Source organism: Typopeltis vanoorti, chromosome 21 (genome assembly GCF_054136105.1).
Source record: "Typopeltis vanoorti isolate ZY-2024b chromosome 21, IOZ_Tvanoo_1.0, whole genome shotgun sequence".
Taxonomy (NCBI): Eukaryota; Metazoa; Arthropoda; class Arachnida; order Uropygi; family Thelyphonidae; genus Typopeltis; species Typopeltis vanoorti.
In genome coordinates this window covers 26,121,830-26,147,300 of record NC_143569.1, presented here as the reverse complement: position 1 = coordinate 26,147,300, position 25,471 = coordinate 26,121,830, and the positions used below count along the sequence as shown (strand labels likewise).

Genomic DNA, 25,471 nt, shown 5'->3' with positions numbered 1-25,471 from the left:
TCTTGTGTTTTAATTTAACAAAATAATGATTGTTTTTGCAGCCCCACCTATATCTCCGATTTTGTCCGGAGTATCGACATCAGCGTCCTCTATCGAGTTAAAATGGAGCAGGGATTCAAGTGATACCTCAATTATCACAGGTAATATCCTATCCTCTGCTTATCATGACTAAATTAAATTTAATCTTAAACAATTTTTTTTCCATAAATTTATTTATTCGTCAGAAAGTCGCCAAATATTCGTATCTACTTCTTCCATGTCATATTTTAAAAAAAATAACAAATTAAAATAAAAAATCGTAAGCATATGTTTAACATTTTCTGAATGAGTTTTAATATTTTGTTTTAATTTTTAAAAGTGCTTTAAAGTTCCGCATATCAAATCTAAAGCATTTGTTTCAATCCTTAATATGGTCATATTCACAGAATGATTCCCATTTTAGTTATTACCAATAGACTCAGATACAACACGCACACCAGTGCTACATTGCCTAAGTTCCTTTAAAACTTTTTCTCTTTTCTTACAGAATACACGCTACATTATAAAACGGATGATGGCGATTGGATGGAGAAAAAGTTTGACGGTAATACAGAACAATACAACTTGGACGGACTGAACTGTGGAACTCAGTATCACATGTACATGACGTCATCAAATAGCGTAGGGACGGGTGAACCCAGCTCACCGATAACCATCAAAACCAAAGGAGCACGTAAGAATGCATTACAATTTTATTTTACTAGAGGTATGCTACTTTAAAGACAGCAATAACAACCTCCTTGGACTCTGATTCGTGCTAAATATTAATTTATTAAAAATTAAATATCTAATATCCTCTCTCTCTCTCTCCCTCTCTCTCTCTCTCACTCTATCGTTCTGTATGTGTGTGGGGGGGGAAGCTTTCTTAATCTCTTCTAAACAATATTGTCAGAAAGTACTGACACACTCCGGCAGAACTGTAGCAATAATTAAAGTAATATGCAAATATTGCTGCTGTAAAATGAGTTCTAGGAATATACGTGTTTAATTAAAATCAATATCTAATTTGAAATAAAATGACACGCGGAGCAGAGCATAATCATTTCGAATTTGAAAAGGTGACTGGACAGCATATTCTAGGATAGAATTTAGCATAAGACGAATCTCTGAAATAATCCACTTTTCAAGCACAAATTGAAACATTACGAAAATGAAGATTGAACGGAAAAACCAAAGACTGGAATTTTTTCACGAAGAGATTTGACTGCATGCTAGTCTAATCAAGAAAAGAGTCCTCAACGCAAGTAAACGTGAGAAGATACAAAAAGATTGATATGCGCTCCATTTCCATTCGAGGTGTTTCATTTAATGTCACATGGACAAAAAGTCAGATACAATGACGCATTTTTACCAGTGATAACATGAATATTTAAGGATTATATAATACATATACAGTACCTCTAGAGACCAAACGTGGAATCCTTTCCAACCACTTGTCCTCCAATAAACAAGATATACTGATGGTCTCACACCGGATGTTGAAATTAATCTCCCACCTAAAGACATTCCCAAACATCCACTCCCTGGATGGACTACTAATCTACAGTTTGGTCTCTAGTAAACACGCTATCCGCTTGGCAAATGTCTATTGTCCATAAACCTTTGAACTCTTTCTCCATGAGGGACATAGTGGCTGTGTGCGGAATTAATGCCGAGCAATTGTGTGCTGTGCTAATTGCGTATGTTCTTTTGGCCGGTTTTCATAGAAAACCGGCCACTTAGGATCTATCATCTTCTTACAGTATATTTCTCGGATAAGAGAACTTGAATCTAGCGACAACCCAGCGAACGTGATAAACAGGATTGCTTTATTCCTCGGTAGAAATCTAGCGGCATTGTAATAGGGTTTGAGCGTTTTCAGGCCATTTGATCCACTGCTTTCTTTTTCAACGCAGCCATGAAACAGAGAGGTATAATTTGAAGTTCTGTACAATGCTTCACTTGTTGAATTCTATGGTAATACGTTTCTTCCAGAATGACGATGCCTCTGTTGTTAAGTAAAGTCTACTTTATGTTATTCTAACGATAGCATTGTGCCAAATGGACTAACCATATCAAAGTTCCCATCTAAACACTAGGACAATACCAGTGGAAGAAATGAAGCCAATTATGCCTGAAGAATTGTGGTTTATTTACCATAGAACTTGCGAGAAGCACGTCAAATATTTACCTTTTTATGTTCATCTAATCCAAACAAAATTGGTTTATAACATAATGTGAATAAGCAAGCAAAATCAAGTAAATACTGTGACGCAGGACAAAGTTGAAAATGCACTTTATTAAAACTAGTAAATAGTTTATTTCTTCTGTATCTCGTAAAATTCCAGTAATGTAGCACTACAGTGCACATGTATTCACATCGTCCTGTCTTTAATATTCATCAGTCTATCCTTATTCTCTGTATTTTAGTGCATTTCTCTTTCTCTCCATTTCTCCTCCTTCTCCTCTCATCCACCTCTTTCTTTCTATCTATTTTATTTTCAATTTTCATTCGTTCATCTCTTTCTGTTTCTTTCAATCTACCTCTAACATCATTTTCATTTCAGTTGCTCTCTCTCTCTCTCTTTCCATCATTATTTCGTTCACAGTCTCTTCTATTTCCTAATGTTTCTTGTGAATGCATTTAATCTGTTGCTCATTTCCTCTTCGGCAGTAATGCAACACGAATAAATTTTCAATCTCTCTTTGTCTTCAGTTTATTTCCCTAATGTTTCTTGTTCTGCATCTAACATATTCTGTCCTGAATCAGTCTAATTTTACAAGGGTACAAAAGGCAATGTTTGGAGCAGAAGAGAATTTTCCCTTATTGGTGCCACCCAGTCGGTTGCTATACAATTTGCCCAGCAAAAAAATAGAGAACGAACAAGTACAGAAGCCGACTACTATTCACAACATCCAAGCAATTGATTTGTTCGCTGGTGAAAGGAGGAGTGATTAATCTGTTTTCTATTTTACAGTATTAAGTCACTCCATATAAACGTTCGCAATATGAAACCTTTAACTTCTACATCTTCAATCACCAGAGGCTTGAAACAAATTGTCGGAACGTGTTATTATTTGTATCAGTTACATCTAGACAGTTGATAATAACAAGTACCTGCATCTATGCTTCTAATATGTTTTTATTTATTTTCCCTATAGTCATATAATCGAAATCATAATCATTTTGCTCTCATTTAATTACTTTTTTGGTCTGTTTTGGTTTGGTTATGATTACGACCGAAGTGATTAAAGCTATCATGCCAGTGGATTATCTGTGTTAATTAGGTGTCAGTATTCATCAGACCAACCTCTTTCTTTTCGGGAGAAAACAGACCTATCTCACCGTCATTGTCACCATCCCATCCTAGATGGGATTCTAAACAGAATCTTTCCAACAGAATGGACAGATATTGTAATGATCTCACGACTCTGATATTTTTGTGGTAAATTATTAATTTGCTTGTTCTTGACTATGTTAAATGTGGTTATAAATAATACCTGATTTAGACTATTAGATCAACATAATCCTGCACGGTATTTATTTTTGGCTCTTCTTTTGCGTAACTGTATTTTCAACATATTTTATACGTTGGTTATCTTTAAATGAAATATTAACACACCACCGTTCGGTTCTAGAAAACTTCAAACCTACACTTCGCTGTAGGACGCGAGGTTAACACACAGGACGCAATGAATTAAATAACAGTCACGTGCTGGTCCGTTGTCTACACAAAGCGTTTAATTTTACCTTAAGATTGATGTTGCTCGATGTTCAATTAATTACGAAAGTCTTTAAAATAAGCGTTAAAACTGCTAACTGAACGTAATCAATTTTGTGGGATTTAGAAAATCCAACATATCCATAAATCACTTCCAATAACAGGTAGGAGCAAACTATTAGTAAGTTATGTTTTCAAAAGTAAAACATGCTTCCTTAAAACACTTACATAGGTCTCTTTCTACCACCGGAAGAAAGTTAGAATACGTAATAACAAGAGATGTAAGATGAATCATTTAAAGCCGGATCTTTAAATATTTGCAACTTTGAGCTAGTATTCAAACTATTCATAAGATAGGTTATAATCAGTTTATCTTAGACATAACTGATACGAAATATCAATCCTGACGAAGAATTCTGCATCTCTCTTTCTTTCTTTAGCTCCGAAGTCACCAAATCCAAACAGATTCATCACAGCCAACACCACCTATATTCTCCTGCATCTCAACACATGGCAAACAGGCGGATGTCCCATCCTACATTTCACCGTTAAACAACGTCTAAGTTACCATCGTCAGTGGACACTTGTCTCCGAAGAGGTGGATGCCAACGAAGACATTCTAGAAGTTAGTCATCTCACTCCTGGACAAGAATACAATCTTTTAGTGACAGCATTCAGTGATGCCGGAGTCACTGAAGGAGAATACACTTTTAAAACTTTAGGACGAGGTAAGGTTAGCAGTTTTATTAAGTAAATATTACCCTAAAAATCACTGAAATAGCAACCATTATTAGGACGCCCTACAAACATTACGAAAAAAAGTACCAAAATTTGTTAATGCCATTGATGAGAATGTAATCCAGACTACGCCCTTAAACATAAGCCTAGATATAGAATACAGTACTTTAATGGGTGTTTATAATAACTTTCTTTTATGTGACTCATTTTGATAATTTAACCACTATACGGTACGATTTTATAGGTAGCATCAAAGATCTCTTTTTCTTGCATTATTTTCTTTGTTTGAGAATCGAAAATCTCTCTCTTCCCTGACGCGTGCAAAGAATGTCCATTAACGAATCTAACCTCGATGAGCAAATGCCATTTTTCCCCAAGGTATATAGATGGAAAGTGTTAAAAGGCTACCTTCTTTCATATCTGGACAGAAATACATTTATCTTTCCGAATGTACATATACCGTGGGAGGCCGTTTTTCATGTGAAATATTCATGACAATAATTGCTTTCAAGCGAAATGAATATTCGCCAAATTGCTGTTGTTCCACCCAAACGTTATGTTCGGAAATTAAGGCAAAGCTCCCCACGTTTCTACACTTGCCATTAATCTTAGCCGGGCTTTCCACATTGTACAAGTATATTGCCCATCAACGGTGCAGGATGGTAGCAAAATCAGATCTTTAAGCACCATATTTGCTACGATATGTAATATTTCTCTCGCAGATTACTTCAATAGTGTATATTTAAAGGGAAAAAATCAATCTTTATAACAGTCGGAACGATATAATGGATAGTAGTCCCCACCCCAACTTCTTCTCTTTCGTTCAATAGAAACGTTCCTGTCTCAACAGACTAAGATAGCAGCGATCAAAGTACAGACATTTGAAATATTCACTGGGTAACCAACAATCGATCTAGATTTTGCCAGCAGCCACTGACATCTAGGCCTCTCCACGAATGGCTAATGATATAACACACTCCAAAGAAGTGATAGCAGGTTTATGCGTCTCCGAAAATGCAGTGTAATATACGTTGTTTTATTGCTTATATAGACTGTCGGTCGTCGAGAATCTGATATGAAGTATGAATACCAAAATTTATCCAGTAAAGAATAATCGAAATTGATTCCTGTACCCACTTTCTTTTCTTCACAAAATACCAACATAATATTTTACTTATTATCTTCTTAGCTCACTTGATCACAATACAGTATAATAATATGTAATTTTTATATTTGGATTTTAAACTTTTAATTGCTATTTGATTTTTTATATTTAAAAATTTTAAATTCAAATTTTCTAAATATGACACATACATTAAAAATTATTGTATTCGTATTTTAAAATAGCCTGACATTAAAAATATGGTTTATAAGATACTGCTTGGCTATAAAAATGATATATTCTAAAATATTGTTTCGTTTTTATAAGCCATTATAAATAATGGTTTATAAAAGATTGTTTGGTTTTTAAAATAATGCGTTATAAATTATTGCTTGATTTTACAAATAGTGACTTTAAAAATATTGTTTGGCTTTAATAATGTTTATAAAATAATTTGGTTTTAAAATAATGGTTTATAAAATATTGTAAATATTGTTTGGCAATATTTATTTGGCCATTATTGCGATTATTTTGCAATATTTGCCAAATAATGGCAATAAACCATTATTTGGTAAATAACGGTTTATAAAATAATTTGGTTTTAAAATAATGGTTTATAAAATATTGTAAATATTGTTTGACTTTAGAAATAATGGTTTATAAGATATTGTTTGGTTTTAAAATAATGCATTATAAATTATTGCTTGATTTTATAAATAGTGACTTTAAAAATATTGTTTGGCTTTAATAATATTTATAAAATAATTTGGTTTTAAAATAATGGTTTATAAAATATTGTAAATATTGTTTGACAATATTTATTTGGCCATTATTGCCATTATTTGGCAATATTTGCCAAATAATGGCAATAAACCATTATTTGGCAATAATGGTTTATAAAATAATTTGGTTTTAAAATAATGCATTATCAATTATTGCTTGATTTTACAAATAGCGACTTTAAAAATATTGTTTGGCTTTACAAATAATGGCTTATAAAATATAAAACATCAATAACATACTTTTGCGTATAAAATATTTATAATTTTCAGATAAAAATAAGATACATTTAATATTTATAAATGCTGAGAAGTTTATAAAAGCTGCACCAATCGAGTGTTTCAATGTAAGTCCATATTAAGCTGCTTCACTGCGTATCAAAATAAATTAACTAAGAGTTATTTAAACTTGACCCGTTTTTGATCACTTTAAAAATACATGAAAGTAGAGTTGCTTTTGCTTCCAGATTTTAATTTAGACATAGTTTTAAATGTGCTTTCGCTATAATCATCTCATGACTTATGTCAAACTGCTATTCATCTGAGTTATAACAGCACCTTAATTTCGTTCAATTGCACTTGTATTCTATTTATACAACTTTTCTAGGTAGGTTCGCCGATCGATGGCGATTTCCTACTTCCGGTGACCGGAGATAAAATAATATTTAATACTGTGTCAGTCAGTAGTTCTACACGTAACTCAAGGCAACCCATATAAGATAGTTTCCTTATACACATACAAAGAGGCATTTATTTTATTCATATAAACATGTTGCCTTAAAACGCATTTAATTACTACTCAAAATAGACTTAACTCATTCGCATTTTGGTGTTCGTGTTTTTCAGGATTTTTATGAAAACGAATTACGTATACTTTATTTTAAAGCAATTTTTCAATAATATTACTAGAATCCGTTACGCTAAAGAATTTTTACAGTATACTATTTTTTGCCGTTTTGTTATACGAGGTTTCTTTCCTCTGAAGAATCTTCTACAGGTTTATTTTGTTACGAAAAACCTACTTATGAAGATTCTCCACATTTTATAATTTAAGAATTTATTTATATTTTATTATTTTTTCATTAATTCGCAACTTCTTTGGATTTTAGATATCCCAATTACTGATTTGAATGTCCGAAACTAATCTCTAGAGATTTAATAATTCTCTATCTCAACTGAACTTTATATTATGTGCTTTAGCTTAGTCTAAAATGCTTAATTGGCATCATTATATTTCTTCGTTAGGGGGAAAAACTACCTATCCCACTATGGATAGGTAGTTTTTCAAAAGCAACTGAATGACTACCACAGATAATTAGATCTTTTATTTTCATTTTACTGAGCTTTTAATTAATTTTTTTTCTAATTCTAAACTGTGTTTAATCCTATTCCAAAATTACTTTCCATAGTCACCAACTCATTAGTATTATTATTACACAAGTAAAATTCATTATACTAACGAGTATTACTAGTATCAGTAATAGAGCATCGTAAAATAAGCAAAGATAGTTGCTCTTCACTGTATATTTCTTTATCATGTTTTAAAGCATCATAATTCTGATGCATATCATGTTCTCCCAAAACTCTCCTAACCACAAGAGTGCGCATATAGCTAGCCGTATGGCGTCGTTGCTAAGTATTCGTGCATTGCTTCCTTAGATACTAATAGCCTGTTGAGTACCGCCGTTACAGTTTCATGCAAACAAGTTTTAACGATCGGCTGTTCTGTAGTTTTCGAAATGAGTAATGTGAGTAAAGTGGGCACCAATTTTCATTTAAAACATAAAATTACTTCAGAGGCGTTTGAAATATTGCAAGCAACCATCATCGGGTAAAGACTGTCTTCAATGCATCCACAAAAATAAATAAGCCGTCAGATCTGAATCGGACGAGCATGACGACTGTATTCTTTAACTGTGAAGAAGCTTCCATTAAGAATTATTTCCTAATAAACAGACTCTCAGTCAAGAGTATTACTTAGGTGTATGTAGATGTTTCAAGGAAGATATCCGTTGAAATAAACCAAAACTTGGCAGACGAAAAACACATTATTTCACCAAAACAATGCTTAAATAAGCACTGCACTGTTTATGCAACAATGTTTGGCCAAAAACATATCAGGAACATCAGCGTTCGCCAGTAACAACAGAATTTGGTCAAGAACCTGGTTGGCCAAGGACAGCATTATTTGGTCATGAACGTTACATTGTTATGTGTAACAGTGTTCAGAACAGGACTATTTGACCAAGAATAACTTGATCTATAACGACACATCTTTACTCCTCGAACATGGAGAGATTTCCGATGCCCAGGTCGAACTGCGATTGTTTCCAGCAAAAACACTGGACAGTGTATTTTATTTATTTCGTATAATGATACAATGGCCATGAGTCCCTTTTACGGAGAGGCACGGCACCATCTCAATCCCGCCCTAATTTTATCCGGGTTCGGAACCAGCATAGTTGACGAATCAGTCCCTTGAACACATGCGAACTGTAGTCCGCGTGTGTTCAAGAGGGTCGGTTTGCCTGTTCTGGGGAACGATAAACCAGAATTTCCCAGTGAAAAACTGAAAAACCTCCACCTCCGTATGAGACCGGCTTACTCACCTTTCGTCGACAGAGACCAGATAAAGGTTCCTCAAGTCTCTGACGGGAACCGAACCCAAGTCTTTCCAATCAAAGGACTTCGTCTATACCGACTGAGCTACGGAGGCTCTGACAATAAGATGAATTTGAAGGAATAGAAATGATTTGTAACTTAGTTTAGTCTTTGCTTTCCTCATTTCAACAGCGTTTAATATTGAACCATTTACTATAACCAGCGAACGTAAGCTGTTTGCATTAAGCAACTGTGATTTATTTTAGTTCACTGTCGACGGTTTAAAGTTAGCCATTTTCTCTCTCAACGAAAATAAATAAAAAGACGATATAAAATGTTGGAAATAAATACATTAAAAATCCATTTTTTTCCATAATGGAAATTTATTGACCTCTTTAGTTACCATTGTTGCTTTTGTAGTGGAACAGAAATCAATCATACTTAAAATGCCTTCGCATTAAAGAAATTATCATAGATGTAGCACTGCGGCATTTCTTTTGTGTATATAAAAAAAAACCACTCCGCTTAAAACAAGCACCTATCATGCAATTCGTCAGTATTTCAGCTCTGCAGTGTGTGTGTGTGCTCGCCCACTAATGCACTTTCGTCAACGTTGTAACGGAAGGAGACTTTGCCTACGGAAATGAATGTTCTCCTGTACCAAAGGCACGTTTGTATTCAAGCCGCACAGCAGAGAAAATTCGTTCTCCTTGCGGTCTGAAGCTACAATCTTTGCATAGCAAATTACACGAATTATCCAAACGGAATTGTTTACAACATGAAGATACTCCCAGTGGAATAATTTTATAGCGAACTAAGCATTAAAAAATATTTACCTACGAATAGGAAGAAACACGTACTGAGAAACGAAATTAAATTTTAATGTGAGAATCTTTAAGTTTATTTTTTGATATATTTTTTTTTTATTCAGGATACATTCGTCCTAAAATTTTTACCAAATATCGCGAACGAAAATTCTAGCGACTATAATTACAAATTAAATTTTAGAAAATGCCATAAAACGATTGTTTTCATGGCTGCAATTACATAAAGTTTTCAAACCATGCAATTGTGCACAGGTTTTCAAGCCTATAATAGCGCAGCACATGCGCAAATGTAAGTAAAGCGTACACAATGGGTTATTTATTACGCAACAATGAAGTGATAACTTCATTGTTGCTTAATAAATTGAATTGCAGCGCCTCCTGTATAGAAACTACGTTCTACATAATTCTCAACGTTGATCTTCTTTAGAAGTAGATTTAGAAAATGACACTTGTCTTCTTCCAGTGCATATATTTATTCGGAGAACGATAAATATTGCTTTCTTTCAGTAGCAGGATCTTCTCCCGCTCTAGTCAGTGAAAGTGACCTGCCTTTTTATAAAAATATGACACTCCTCCTACCGCTGATTGCATCTACTCTCGTTCTCAGCATGCTACTCTTGGTACTCATTGTGTGTTTCCGAAGACGAAGTCGACACCGAAATAACCGCAGAGGTAAGAATTTAATTTATTTTATTATATGTTAGATAGATTAATTAACCCTTATATATTTTACTAATTCATGGGATGGAATGAATGTACAGGGAGAATGTACAGAATACAGTACAGGAGGTACAGGTTTATTTGTTGGTTATATTACACCAAAACAATTCTGTGATCAATTTGCAGCATTTCTGGGAAATTAATGCAGAGAACAGTTCTTGTTTTATTCATTTTTGTAAGATGTCTGGTGTAACGTCGGCCAGTGAGTTGGTATAGGATAAATACAATTAATAGGACAACTGAGTGGTGGGGACTGGCATTTGGAAAAGTTATAAAAAAAATAAGTAATCATGTTCGTCGTAAAAAGGAGTCACATCATGTCTGGACTGAGTGAAGTGTGGTACTATACACGCGATTGCTCGTGTCATCATAGCAAACATCTTGAATAGATTATGGTTTTATGAAGAGATTGTGAAGATAGACTGAGAATAGATAGGAATTGATTTCTCTTCTAGTTTGAAGAATTAGAAGAGCGTAGCTGAACTGTAAATACCAATTCAGCTTTACTGTCTGCAAAAAAAAAAAAAAAAAAAACCTGAAAGATTCGATTATGGTTATTTTTTAAAAAATCCGCATAACTGCGTCTTTTGATAAAGCTTTCGTATCAAATTATCGACGGATATCATTTATGGATATCATTGAAAATCCTGATAGAAAATGAGTCAAAAAAAAAAAAAGAAAGGAGAAAGCTTTTCTTCCTATGACCAAATATGGTTTTACGCATGCAAGTCAATTCCATTTAATTAAAATCATTTGACTTCATCATTAACGTCATTGAGGGCTCCCTCTAGCGGAAAACGCAGTCATTTAAAGTGATATTTCTTTTATAGCAGTTCTCTATCTGAAATAAAAATTTTAAACACTAACTCCGTTCTTCTTTTTTTTCGATTTATGTTTTATTCTAAAAATATCTGGACAGTCAACATTTTTAATCTTCCACGTTGGAAATATAACTCGTTGCTCGTGGGAACGCATCTTCAGCTATAACACTATCAATCCTTGCCCACTAAGGAGCTCTGCATTCAATAAGAATTTATGCCTCGAGCTAATTCTCTATCACCGAGCCTCGTCATAATCGACGCGCTGCCAGACAACTCTATTCGGAATGTCCACGCACTGAAATATGATCTTTGAACGCCCAACAGAATCCAGTTTTATCTAAATAACCCTCCAAATGGTGTCAAAGAAAACTTTACCAGTTGTGTCCTTCCTTCGTTTATAGTCTTCACCGCTCTTCATCCCCATTGCCTGTAGCAGCCTAATATGACATTTGACGCAATGCTTCCATTCCAACCCGGTCCTATCACTTGAAACCGTAAAATGCGGGGGTTCAGTTCACAATTTTTATATCAGAAGGAATAAAAACCACTTTTTAGGTGTATAACAAACACGCACTTAACAATAATATTGGAGTTTACTCTTTTTTATAGTAAAAAATCAAATGAATGCATAAAAATATACTTCACTGAGAGAGAAGAATATCTTGAAGACGTTAATAGGATTTTGAATACTGAAAACACCAATGAATCCTTATTGAAATTTCAACTTTGGAAATGTTCTTGTTTTTTCCTAAAGTAAATATTTCTTGCTTCCTAGTATAACAACCTCTTCTGTCGTTCCTTCTTTTCAGTGATCAGCCACTTCCAAATTCTGAAACCGTTCGCCTCTTAATAGAAAGCGATTTCTGTTTAAACACTCATCTTCATTTCTCAAAGGATGAGCCTAATCGATCTCTTCTGTAATGAACAAAGGATTTTTAAGAGACTTTAGAGGCACTACCCGAAAGGAAGAACAGAATTCAATGGTTGGACGACTTTATGATTTGTATGAGTTAATAGCTGTTCAAAGGCTGGAGCTGGAGTTAGTAAGTCCCACTAGACAGAAAGAAGGAACTTAAGCTATTTTTATTCTGTTTTTATTCTATTTTTATAATTAAGATTATGCCCACATAAGATAACTATCTGGATTTAAAAGAAATTATGTGAATAGAAATACAGTAAATGAGACGTGTCCTGGATATAAAAAAAAAACAGACAATATCACTGCTTTACAATTAACAGGCTGTGGTTTCAAATTCCATTCTCGGAATGAATACTGTGAGTTTTTAGTCGACTATCACTCGTTTCATAGACCTGAGGTAACTTGAACATAGATTTACATCCTCACGTGTTTGGAAAAATAGTTAAAACGAGTTATTAACTAATTGCAAGTTATTTAACGAGAATAGATCATTTGAACTGTTAGATAAGTTATAATTATGTCTTGCTTTTAATCATTACGAAATTCCTTTTATAAATTTCCTGATTATTTTATTTTTTTAGATTTCCATAACAGAAAACCTCATGACGTCACACTAATAATGAAAGATATTTGTCAAAAAAAGAATTTAAAGAAAGGTTTTGATAGCTCACATTATATATCAGCAGCACAAAGCAACACAGTGCACGATTCTGGTAAGTGATAAATATATATGCACAAGGTAGTATATATATATTATTTCGTAGTATGTGTAATAAACATAATATGCTAAACACAAAAAATAATAGTTTAATTTTTTAAAATAACATTAAACTTCACAAAATAGTCGATAGATGGCAGCACTGCCGGCTTCGCATGATCGTCAAGTGTGATACTCTTACCTACTCGATAATTCTTTTTATCCTTTAACAAAGTGCTGAATCAGTGCTTCATAAGCACATTTTTTTAATGTGAAGGTGAAGTAGCTATCTAAAAATATGGTATTTTGTTTAACAAACCGTAAATAAGATAACTTAAGCAGAATAACGTATTGTCTGCTTAAATTGAGCCATAAAACATCATCGACCTTTAAAAGGTGCAATTTTCAAATCACAATAAATTAAAGTATATAACACAATTATTTATACTAAACAAAAAAAGTATTATTTTATGACTGCTTACCTCAAAAGCTTGACAATAAAGTTATGAACAAACATTAACTTCCAACCTGCAGCCTTCCAACGAAATTCATCGTGTTTTATTTTTTTTTTCATTTTAAAATAATGAAAAACTGCCAAAGAGTGAATAATCGCACTATCACTGGAATATTCTCCAAGCAGATGGTTATTCTGCAACAATAAAAGGATATTTTACTGACTGTAGCCTATTCCAAAAGAATGATTAAGCAACATCAACAAGTAGTCATTCTACAACTCTAACACCAAGTAGTTATTCTACAAAAATAACATCAAGTTGTTATTTTATTTCAACTACCCAAAAAGGTTATCCTTCAACAATAACAAGTATTCACTGTAAAACAAAATTAAATTAGCTATTCTATAATAATAACCCAAGTAGTTATTCTGCAACAATGATGCCAAATTATAATTTTTACATTAATAACCAAAATGGTAATTTTTCAAAATCAAGCCTCAACTACTTATTCTGCAACTACAAAGCAAATATTTTATTAACACATAAAAAAATAAAATGAATATTAGTGACTCTTCTACAACAACGTACACAGTAGTCGATACTGTGAAACAAAAATAGCTTAATACTTTATAACAGTACACAGAAGTGCTTTAGGTAATTCATGACTGGTTATTCTGAAACAAATTAATGACTATTCTGCAACAATGTACACGAGTCAATAATCGAAAACAATGGTTATACTGAAATAAATTAATGAACTATTCTACAATGTACACGATGGATACTCTAAAACAACGATTATCCCGAAACAAATTAATGACAGTTCTACAACAATGTACACGAGGGATATTCTAAAACAATGGTTCTTTAAAGATACTTGTGACATTAGAATTATAAAATATATACACGTTTACACAAGAATATTATTTAATTTGCCAAATATTTCAGTCTGAATTATTTGGCAAATTAAATAATATTCTTCTGTAAACGTATATATATTTTAGAATTCTAAAACAATTATTATTCTGAAACAAATTAATGTCGTCTATTCTACAACAATGTACACAAGTGGATACTCTAAAACAATGATTATTCTGAAACAAATTAATGACTATTCTACAACAATGTACATGTGTCGATAATCTAAAACAATGGTTATACTGAAACAAATTAATGAGCTATTCTAGAATGTACACGAGTGGCTATATTAAACAATTATTATTCTGAAACAAATTAGTGACTATTCTGCAACAGTGTGGATACTCTAAAACAATGGTTATACTGAAACAAATTAATGACAATTCTACAACAATATACTCGAGCGGATATTCTAAAACAATGATTATTCAGAAACAAATTAATGACTATTGTACAACAATATACATGAGTGGATATTCTAAAACAATGGATTTCTGAAACAAATTAACGAATATTCTACAACAATGTAGACGAGTCGATAATCTAAAACAATGGTTATACTCAAACAAATTAATAAACTATTCTACAATGTACACGAGTTGATACTCTAAAACAATGGTTATACCGAAACAAATTAATGACTATTCTAGGACAATATACACGAGTGGATATTCAAAAACCATGGTTATTCTGAAACAAATTAATGACTATTCTACAAAATATACACATGTGGATACTCTAAAACAATGGTTATACTGAAACGAATTAATGACTATTCTACAATATACACGAGCGGATATTCTAAAACAACGATTATTCTGAAACAGATTAATGAGTATTCTACAACAATGTACACGAGTCGATAATCTAAAACAATGGTTATACTCAAACAAATTAATGAATTATTATACAATGTACACGAGTGGATACTCTAAAACAATGATTATACCCAAACAAATTAATGATATTCTACAACAATATACACAAGCAGTTATTCTAAAAGAATGATTATTCTGAAACAAATAAATGATTATTCTTCAACAATGTACACGAGTGGATAATGTAAAACCATGTTTATACTGAAAGAAATTAATTAACTATTCTACAATCTACACGAGTGGATACACTAAAACAATGGTTATACTGAAACAAATGAATGACTATTCTACAACAATATACATGAGTGGATATTCTAAAACGATGGTAATTCTGAAGCAAATTAATGACTATTTTTCAACAACATACACGAGTGGATACTCTAAAACAATGATTATATTGAAACACATTAATGCACTTTTCTATAATGTATAGGAGTGGATACTCTAAAACAATGATTATTCTGAAATAAATGAATGACTATTCTACAGCAACACACACGTGAGTTGATATTCTAAAGCAATGGGTATTTTGAAACAAATTAATGACCTATTCTACAAGGTACATTAGTGGATACTCTAAAACAATGGTTATTCTAAAACAAATTAATGACTATTCTACTACAAAGTACACAAGTGGTTACTCTAAAAGAAAAAAAAAGACTATTAGTGACTCTTCTATATCAGCACGCAATCAGTCATATGTGTATTTTTGTATAACACCCAACTGATGATATTCTAAAACAGATTGATGACTATTATTGATTATTCTGTAAGAATAAGAACACACCCCGCAAGTAATTTTTCTGTAATAATAACAAGGATTATTCAACAAGAATACTATTAAATAGTAAATAATATAATGATGACAATAGACTTACTTTCTATCAAAAAGAAAAGGATAGTTAATAAAAATCAAAACATGTTCTTCTTGAAGAGTTTCATTTTTTACAAAATAAACCATGAATCACAATTATCGCGTATTGAAATGAAAACAAGTGTTTTGCGTGAGTAAAATTACTATAAAATAATAAGTTATAAATAGAATTTATAAATGTACACTAGCATTTGTACACTAGCAAATTTTCACATGCTAGTGTACATATCATACTCATAATCGTGGATGCATTTAAATGCATCCACGATTTTTTTTGTCCAGTATAAGCCCACTCTCCTGCTTACTGCAGGATCGAAGTGGATTGAGAAATTACATATTTGCACTATAAATAAATGTTTTCAGATTATTCTTTCCCCACCCTTATTAATGACGTATTATATTCCTTATATGACTTTGTTCCTTTCAAGGGTAGAATTCACATGAAAAATATCTCCATGTTGAAAGTATCATGACAAAATAGATAAACACAACGTTACATGCTATAGCCTGTAATCTCCAGCACGATAATGATCAGGATGTTTGGAGAAACTGCACCAGACTCAGGCTGATGATGGTTGCTGCAGAGCCTGTTGCAATATCTTTGAATCGGCATTCGGTTCTGTCTGAAGCAAACGACGATGAACAACAAAAATTATCGCTTTTGTTGACAATTGTCTCGATTAGAGCCGAAACAAAATCATTCCCCTCAGACAAGTAAACACCTTACAGATCTAAATTAAGTCAGAATATTCTTATGCAAAGTCTTGTCCCGAGATGCAGACTAGTAATTCGAATACACAAAAGACGCTATCCATTAAGTAAGATATCTTGTCATTTCTCTTTTGAGTTTTGAAATTAAAAGGCTTGAGGTCTAAATATGTTGGTTTTAAGAAACATACCCCAAATCCCCAATCTTTTCCCTCGTGTGTGTGTGAAATACATAGTAAACGCTTGCTTAAACGACTTAAGATTGTTACGCATTCCTGACATCTCTGTAATATGCTAAGAATTTATTTTCTGGAATGTCAACGGATGTCAGATGTTGCAAATACCACCCCGCTATCTCAACCCTGAGGGAAGGCTGCTTTAGCATCACAGAATATTTTAAATTAGGCATGATTAAGTAATTGTTGTAAATAGTCTTGTGTTTCGAAACAGACTTTCAAAATTAATGCATTGTATCTTGTTAAAACAAACTTTTAGTTGTTTCTCCAACAAGACCAAAACCATCCATCATTATTCTGTTTAATAGTAGCATTTTGTTCTAATTAATACTTTTAAATTAAGTTTTTTAAACTAAATATTTATTTTTATTTATTTATTTATTTTATATAATTCACGACCAGAGTATGATATTCGATTAGGTGTTGCTCGTAATATTTTAACTAAATCTAAAAGAGTAATACTAAGGCAGTTACGTGCAGTGTTATATGTTAATAAACTTTAATATATGATAAAATTCCAAAAAAAGTGATATAGATTTCTGAAGAATATGAAAAAAATCAGGTTTTAATTGTAATGAAATTCATTCTTTGCTTAGAATTTAAATATAATCGCATCTTTAGAATATTCTGAAAGCTACGAGAGAGAGAGAGAGAGAGAGAGAGAAGAAAATAAAGTGCACATTTAGAAGACCCCAAAACGTTACAGATATACTGTATATATATAAATAAACTACATTTATAATTGATTTCCTCCGAACAAATACCGCCTGCTGCCATCTAGTGGCATTTTTGTACGACTGAAAGATAACCTGTAAACTAGGGAGAACTTGAGCAATGTCTTATACGGAAACAATATAGATCTCTCTCTCTCTCTAACAAAGAGATAGTTTCACTGCATTTGGAATATGTATGAGGAATTAGACTACAGATAAAAATATAGTCTATTTCCTGACATATTCCAGGTTTGTTTAATTTTCATGTGTCCTGCATCCCCAAAAGTGACAATTTGATCTCATTACCTTTTAATTACATCGAGGTTCAATCCAGCCATCTGTGATATACTTGATTATAAATTAGTAAATTTCCATTAGCTGCACGCTATTTTAAAATGTGTAATCCAATGACTGGAGTACAGTTAATGAGTGGAAACAAATTTTCGTTTGGTAACGTCCACACGAGTGCTTTGTATTAATTACGTGTTATTACAGGCCGTGCAGAAAATTTTACACAACGCTAGGGTCGTAAGTGGGACACTATTCCACTATTATGACACCGAATGCGCCATGGAAATAATTCTGTCTTCAACTATCAGTTAATAGCTTGCTCAAATTAATTTTTTCGCTTTATAAAATTGAATTTTAATTAATACTTAGAAATAAATTAAAATTTCTAATTAAAAATATTTAAAACTGCATTCCTATTTTAATATATATTTAAACTTTTATAAGGTTTAAATTTTTTAAATTTAGGAAATATTTTTTAATTTAAATACTTTATTTTAATTTTTTTTTAAAAAGCGCATTTATCATATTTTCACCGTATTAAACTTTTAGAGTAATATTGTAATCTCCAACTATCAGTGAATACTTTGTTTAATAAATTAAATTTGTTTAATTTGCTGTCTTTATAAAATTTTGAATTTTAATTAATATTTAAAAATAACTAAAGATTAAAATTTTTAAAAACTATTTAAAATTATACACCTATTTTTAATGTTTTCGTTTTAAATTTTTATATTAAAATTATATTTTAAAATTTAAAAACATTAATTTTAAAAAAATTGTGAACAGTTTTTAAAATTTGTAATATTATAATAACCTTATGATAATCATTATTATAATGGATTTCTTTGATTTGTCATACACCAGCTTCTTCACTAACAACACACTGGATGTTGCGCTGCATGATAAAATGTGTTTATATTTTTAAACCTGTTAACAGACTACTTTTTGGAGGATTCAAGAAATTAATAAACTTTTGGGTTTTATTTTGTTGCTTTTTTTCCACGCTGTTATTTGCGGTGGTTGACTACCGTTTGTCTTCTACTTCTGCTTGGCTCGTTCGGCACTTTAAATGCAAATTCTCATCCACAGCACGTGTCTCCATTCCCACCTCATTCATAAGTCCTCTTTCACAATTCATTCGTTCAATGTTCTCTGTGGTCACAGCTGTTTCCAGTCCATACATGGACGAACGAGCGTATTTGCTGGTGTGAACCAAACATGAGCTTCTATTGTACCCTAGGTCATTATTGCACTCCTCAATGTTTAAACACATTCGCAGCTGTTTCCTCTTGTTTAAGAGGAACTGTTATGATTTCTGTTTTTTCAATAGTAGCAGTTGTCACCGTTATGTGAGACAACGCCATCTATCGTCGTAAAGTATAATTAATGCTTTTTTTTTCTACTTTTTTAGGTTACAAACACGAATATATCGAACCGTATTCGCCTAGTCTACTGGGATCAGATAAGGATGGCTACAAGTCGCCTTCCGAAATTAAAAGGGTAAGTTGATAGACGCAATTGTCTAAATCGGGAGTGTTTTAGAAGATGAATTTCTTCTCGTTCTATGCCACTGTGTGATCATTTCTTCGCTGACCATTATCGGTGATCTCATTTAAACCTCGGTTAAATCCGACTAATGTTTTGTATTAAGGGTTGAAGAATTCTTAACGATTCAATCGAGCTGTCACTTTCTTTTCAATAAGATCCATGATTGTTCTTATTCCACATCTTGGAATATTTCGGGAGGAAACCTGATCATCAGAAAGATGGGAAAGAGCCTTTAATTTCCACGATGTGAGAAATAAACCAAATAAAATCTTCGAAGTTCTGTCTTACTGTGCAGTATTGCTGTTATTTACGAATTAATTTCCTAGAGAAAACCATTTTAGGGGAAGCAGTAAAGGCAACAAAGCGGCCATCGATCTCTTCAGCCTCCGTACAAACAGGAGCCGAATGTTGGGTCATATCGAGAAATGAGCTGAAATGAGAAGTCGTTGCCCAAGACGTTATGTGTCCATAATTCACCGGAGAAACATTAAAAAGCGAATAGTAACATGCTCGTTCTTTTCCAACGACACCACTGATAACTTGTAGCTATAATTAATGATTAAATCTGCCTATAAAATCCTACGGTTTTACTCCACTGACTTCAAGGAAACCCGTAAGCTCATACACCATCTCCTTCCCCCCTTATCTTTCTTCCCATCATCCTTTATGCACATCCGTGCACACCCACCCACCTGCACCATGCGAAGAAACAAGAGATCATTATCGTCAACAGGCTTCGGCGGAAAGGTCTTTGGAAGCTGGGTTCAAAACTTTAAAGAGAAGTTATGAGGCCGTAAATAAAACGTAATTATTTTTCCATTACCTCTGGTGTTGCTTGATTTACAAAGTTCGAAAGGTTTCACCGCCTTGCTTGTGAAAAAGAATTATTTTGAATATATTAACAATCCTTCCCTGGTAATCCTTCAGATGACACAAAGTAAAACTGATTTCGTGCAACACATTAAAAACTTTTTTCCAATCAACTTTTATCGCGGCTCAAGAAACATTTCCTGAATTATCAAAGAACATGCACTGACTTACCAGATTATCAGATCCAGTTATAGTATGGTTCGTTCATTTTATCATTACTGACCTTTTAAACTGCACGTTTATCTAGTATCAAAGCTATTCTTCCGCTCCTTCCTTCCATCAGATTAAATCCAGAGAACGCCATAGTATTCTAACGAATATTATTGTCCTAAAGAGATGTCAACAATAGTGACCTGTTCTATATTGTAATGGTACAACAAAATTGATTAATGGCGGTTTACCAACAATAGTTACATTATGACTATGTTACTAAATATTGTTACCAATTTTTGTCGTCTGCATTTTGAAACGTTGTGCAAACAATTGTAATTGCACGTAATAGATTCGAAATGCATGATTTCGATTTGAGTGGCCTTCGATATTGCAAACGTTGGCTTGTATTTATGCGTCATTATTTCAGTAAGAGGTGTAACCTGTTATGTGTAATTAAATTTATAAAGTAATAATAATATTATGTACATATCATTTAATCACGAATATATATACTTACTTTTATATACTAAATGATGTTTATTTTGAATTTCCACATAAATATCGAAATAGAGGTGTCCGAGTTTATCTCAGCCAGACCTATCCAATCATACCATGCACAATTTTAATGAAATAGCCAGTTGAACATTTTAATTTTAATAATTATATTATTATGCGATATTTGACCATTGCACACTTCCTTTAACGTGATTATGTCTATTTTATTAAAATCGGCGTTACTGCATAAAACGGATAACTGAGGTGTGGACAAATTAATGGGTTAGATGAACTGACAGATGTATTGAATATGGAATATAATATTGAGATTTTAGGGAGGGTATGAAAAAAGCAGCAAATTTTGTTTAATGGGAATGTTTTAATCGTATTCGATGCTGTTCTTGTAGTTATTTATGTTTACATCAAAGCAACTAAGTAGGTCACAGTGTATTCTGTCTGTTAATAACCGAGTGTGTTCATATGGTCGGACAGTCTGTTTACTGAATAAAAGGCCTAAGTTTCCAGAAACAAAAACAACAGAACAGGATGGTCACGATTCCAGTAACGACAGCATAACTTCTCATTACCCTCCGTACGAGCCAAGTCTCTTCTGAAGAGATAGAAGATGGCGAGTTAGAACTCGCCATCTTCTATCTCTGATCATATTACGACTTAAGAGTTTACTCTGTCGGATGATGACCCAGATCGTAATCCGGGTCATCATCGTTTATCTCTCCACTACGACCCGAAGCTCTTGGACTCTCCGGATGCATTCTAATTAAATTAATGATCCATTCTAACTGTGGTCGTTTGATGCTGTACTGAAATGTGCGTGCATCCTATCAAGTTCGTGTGTAATTTTAATTTTTCCGGAGACAGTTCATTTCCAAAGCCAATAATTTCTTTGAGTATCTCTTCTAATTGTCCACGTCTCATGTTTATAAAGGTTAGCGGAAATGATGGATGAATTAGAGCTTTAGTTTAAAATTATTTGTTAAGTGATTTCTCTTCTGAAGTTTTTTTGTCATTATTTTCAATACTAAAATTCTGTTCATTTCCAATTAAACAGCATATCAATAAACCCAAGTAGATAAATCGATTTATTTATTCTGATAAATGACTTATGTTATCATTCCCTCTTTCGTTACTGTGACCCGATCTTCATTATTCCTGTTGATAGTAATAAAGGTTTTATATTTTTTTTACAGGCTTTTTCTACTTTTATTATCTTACTATCTGGTATTTGTAGATAAAGTGCCATTTTATTTCAATTATGGCGATGTCATTTATATTTTAAATTATTAAAATATAAATTTTAATAGAGTAACCTATAAGTCATGAAGGGGTTTGAAATGTCAATAACCTTTTTGATTATTATTATTATTATTTTAATTTTATTTTTTTCCAGTTATTCTGAGGAACATTTAGGGAAAATTAATCACGGAAACGTACACAACCCCAAAACGAAACTCGTACAATTTTATTTTGAAAATCAGTTCCATTATCCTAAATCAAAGAGCATATCGCTGCCATTTTCCATTCTCCAGATACTGACAGCTCCCGACTTCTTCCTATGGGGGTTTATCTGAAGGGAAAATTGTATGTAAACAAGCCCCATACAATCCAACAGCTGATGGGAAACATTCCTGCAGAAATTAGGGAGATGAAGTCAGAAACATGAACACCTGTCATAGAACATGAAGTGGAAAGGAGGCAGTCTTTGTGAAGCTGAAAATGGAAGGCATTCACATGATGTGGTTTTTTCATAACGAAACCAAATCCAGGTTCTGTGTTTCATTATAACCAAAAAATAAAATAAAACTAATAAGTAAAAAAAGTTATTATAATGTTTAATATATTTTTTAAATTAATATATTATTTTATATTTCATAAATTATTTATGTTTAATATATCCATCAATACACGTCCTCTCTCCAGATATATTCTATAATATCATTTCTATAATAGAAATGCTAATTCAAGAAATTTACATTATTATTTGAAACTATAGTAACTATAAAAACAATGGTAATTCTATTACATACTTTATAATCTAATTTAGATCCAATTACCAGCAAGTAGAGACGAAATGAAACCCTCGAATAGATAAATAGTGACATTTTGTTTCAGTAAATAAAATTCATCTATAACATTTTATTCACTTCCAAGTAGCGCCATCTCTTAACTAGAAATAGAAACATATTTAATTATAATATCAGTTGTGGGGTGCGTGTGTATTTTTTTTTGTTGTTGTTCTGTTATTAATACACATATTTCTTTTCAGAATAATCACGAGGGAATGTTCGCAACAATTAAAAGATTTCCCCCAAGACCGGCTGTCTATAAACAAGGTATCAATTATTTATTCATCGGTCTTATTACTTATATTTCAGAAAATCTAAAAGTTATAAATATAGCTTGTACGAAAATAAATTATTCATGAAAATCTAATAATATTTATAAAAAAATTAACAATTTTCTTGTTATATTATGTATGATCATAACTATAATATGCAAACAAATATGACTGGTGTGTGACTAAATATTAATCCAATAAAAATATTAATACTTTGATGGAAAAAAAAGCTAAACTAAGATTTTTAAATTATGCAGGCGACAAGATGGAATTTATTTAAAGAAATACTTAGCACTGATAAAGTAATACCGAATATAAATACTTTACTACTAAAATTATTTTAATGTAATTAAATTAATATAATTATGTTAAAATAAATCTAACCCAAATAAATCGATTTAATATATATATATATATATATATATAATTAACTTAAGAACTATATGTGCCTACTTGTATTTTCTTAAACATTTATTTTAAGTTGAATTTTAAGTTTTCATTATTATTATTATTATTATTATTATTATTATTATTATTATTATTAAATAATGATCTCTAAAGCTGTAATTTATTATTTTTCTATTGGTTTCTGATTAATTCCAGGAATGGAAGCCTTCAGTCCCCACCAGATGGCGACACCAGACAGAGAATACACGAGCATCGTCAGCCAACCAGAAACAGAATACAATAAGTCCAGTCCTTCGAGTGGTAGTGAAAAGCCTCTACGATGAAGCGCTATTATTATAAAGAAAATATAAAAAAGAAAACAAAAAAAATTTCTTAATTGTCAGCGAAATGTCTGACGTTAATCTTTCTGAAGAACTCGTGCTGCCCAGCAAGCAATTGTTATGCCACAAGATGTTTTTTGGTTTTTGTCTTTTGTTTTTTTTTGTTAAAACTTCGACTTGTGACCAAACTTGTACTTCTTGAATGTAAAGCAGCCGTGATGGCCTGTTAGATTTGTCTTGCTATGAATTTCTATCGAAATAATAAAACAATGAATTGCTTACCAAGTTGTTTCTGCTACAGAAATTCCTACGAAGCAGGTAGAATAATGAGTCTCGTGTTTTGTACGCATGGAATTTTAAGTTCGATGTTTATTATAAGTTTTTTATATAAAAAAATTGTATCATTTATATTCATAATTTGTAAATAATTTTATAAATGGATCATTTTTAAATTATTTCATAAATAATTAATTTGTGCTAATTTTATAAATAACTAATTTGTGCAAATTTTATAAATAACTAATTTGTGCAAATTTTATAACTAATTTGTGCAAATTTTATAACTAATTTGTGCAAATTTTATAAATAATTTGTGCAAATTTTATACGTAACTAATTTAACAAAATTTTATACGTGACTAATTTAACAAAATTTTATAAATAACTAATTCAACAAAATTTTATAAATAACTAATTCAACAAAATTTTATAACTAATTTGTGCTAATTTTAAAAATAATTTCACAAAATTTTATAAATTTTTTATCAATTAAAAAATTGGTATAATAAAAAATTTTAGTCTAAGCCATTAAATAAATTTGATTCATAGATATGCAATGAAAACAATTTAGAAGTTTTAACATTTGAATCAGTTCGTAATTTTTATGAAATATATAAGGAAATAACGTATAATTTTTAAATAATACCATTAATTATTTAGTAGATTTTATTACTGTACTTTTATTATATCTAAGAAAATTTAAAACGCTTAAATTTTAACAAAAATTATATGAACACTTATAGTTTTCAAAAACTGTTAAAATGTATCACCCACCTTTTAAAATATAATATTCAATTTATTGAAATAAATACTTGAAAGGTGATCGCTTGTACAGACCCTCTGTAATTATTACAAGAATTGTAATTAAAATCTAACTAAATGGTAAAAAAGCCGTGTGGATAAAATTCTTTTTTGCCAAAACAATTAATTGAATTGGAAGTTAGAATAGTTATTTGCATCGAAAGACATCTTTTGTAAGCATAAATGATTTCAGTGGATTTTTGCTCATTACATAACCTAAATATA

General features: G+C 31.7%; 1 protein-coding gene across 3 annotated transcripts in view; it reads left to right on the top strand.

The window, feature by feature from the left end:
- LOC150094684 (cell adhesion molecule Dscam1-like) overlaps positions 1 to 24,528 on the top strand; it is a 260,850-nt gene extending 236,322 nt beyond the window's left edge. Inside the window, exons 19-26 of one of the 3 annotated variants that reach the window (XM_090411282.1) lie at positions 42 to 140; positions 527 to 712; positions 4,181 to 4,468; positions 10,298 to 10,459; positions 12,829 to 12,960; positions 19,429 to 19,517; positions 23,368 to 23,434; positions 24,043 to 24,528. In XM_090411282.1, the coding sequence (XP_090267408.1) occupies positions 42 to 140; positions 527 to 712; positions 4,181 to 4,468; positions 10,298 to 10,459; positions 12,829 to 12,960; positions 19,429 to 19,517; positions 23,368 to 23,434; positions 24,043 to 24,170 (1,151 nt within the window). In that variant the 3' untranslated portion in view covers positions 24,171 to 24,528. Of the gene's footprint in view, positions 1 to 41; positions 141 to 526; positions 713 to 4,180; positions 4,469 to 10,294; positions 10,460 to 12,828; positions 12,961 to 19,428; positions 19,518 to 23,367; positions 23,435 to 24,042 lie in introns of all 3 variants that reach the window. The other 2 variants (XM_090411281.1, XM_090411283.1) reach the window with 2 other exon arrangements.
- Positions 24,529 to 25,471: the final 943 nt, after the last annotated feature.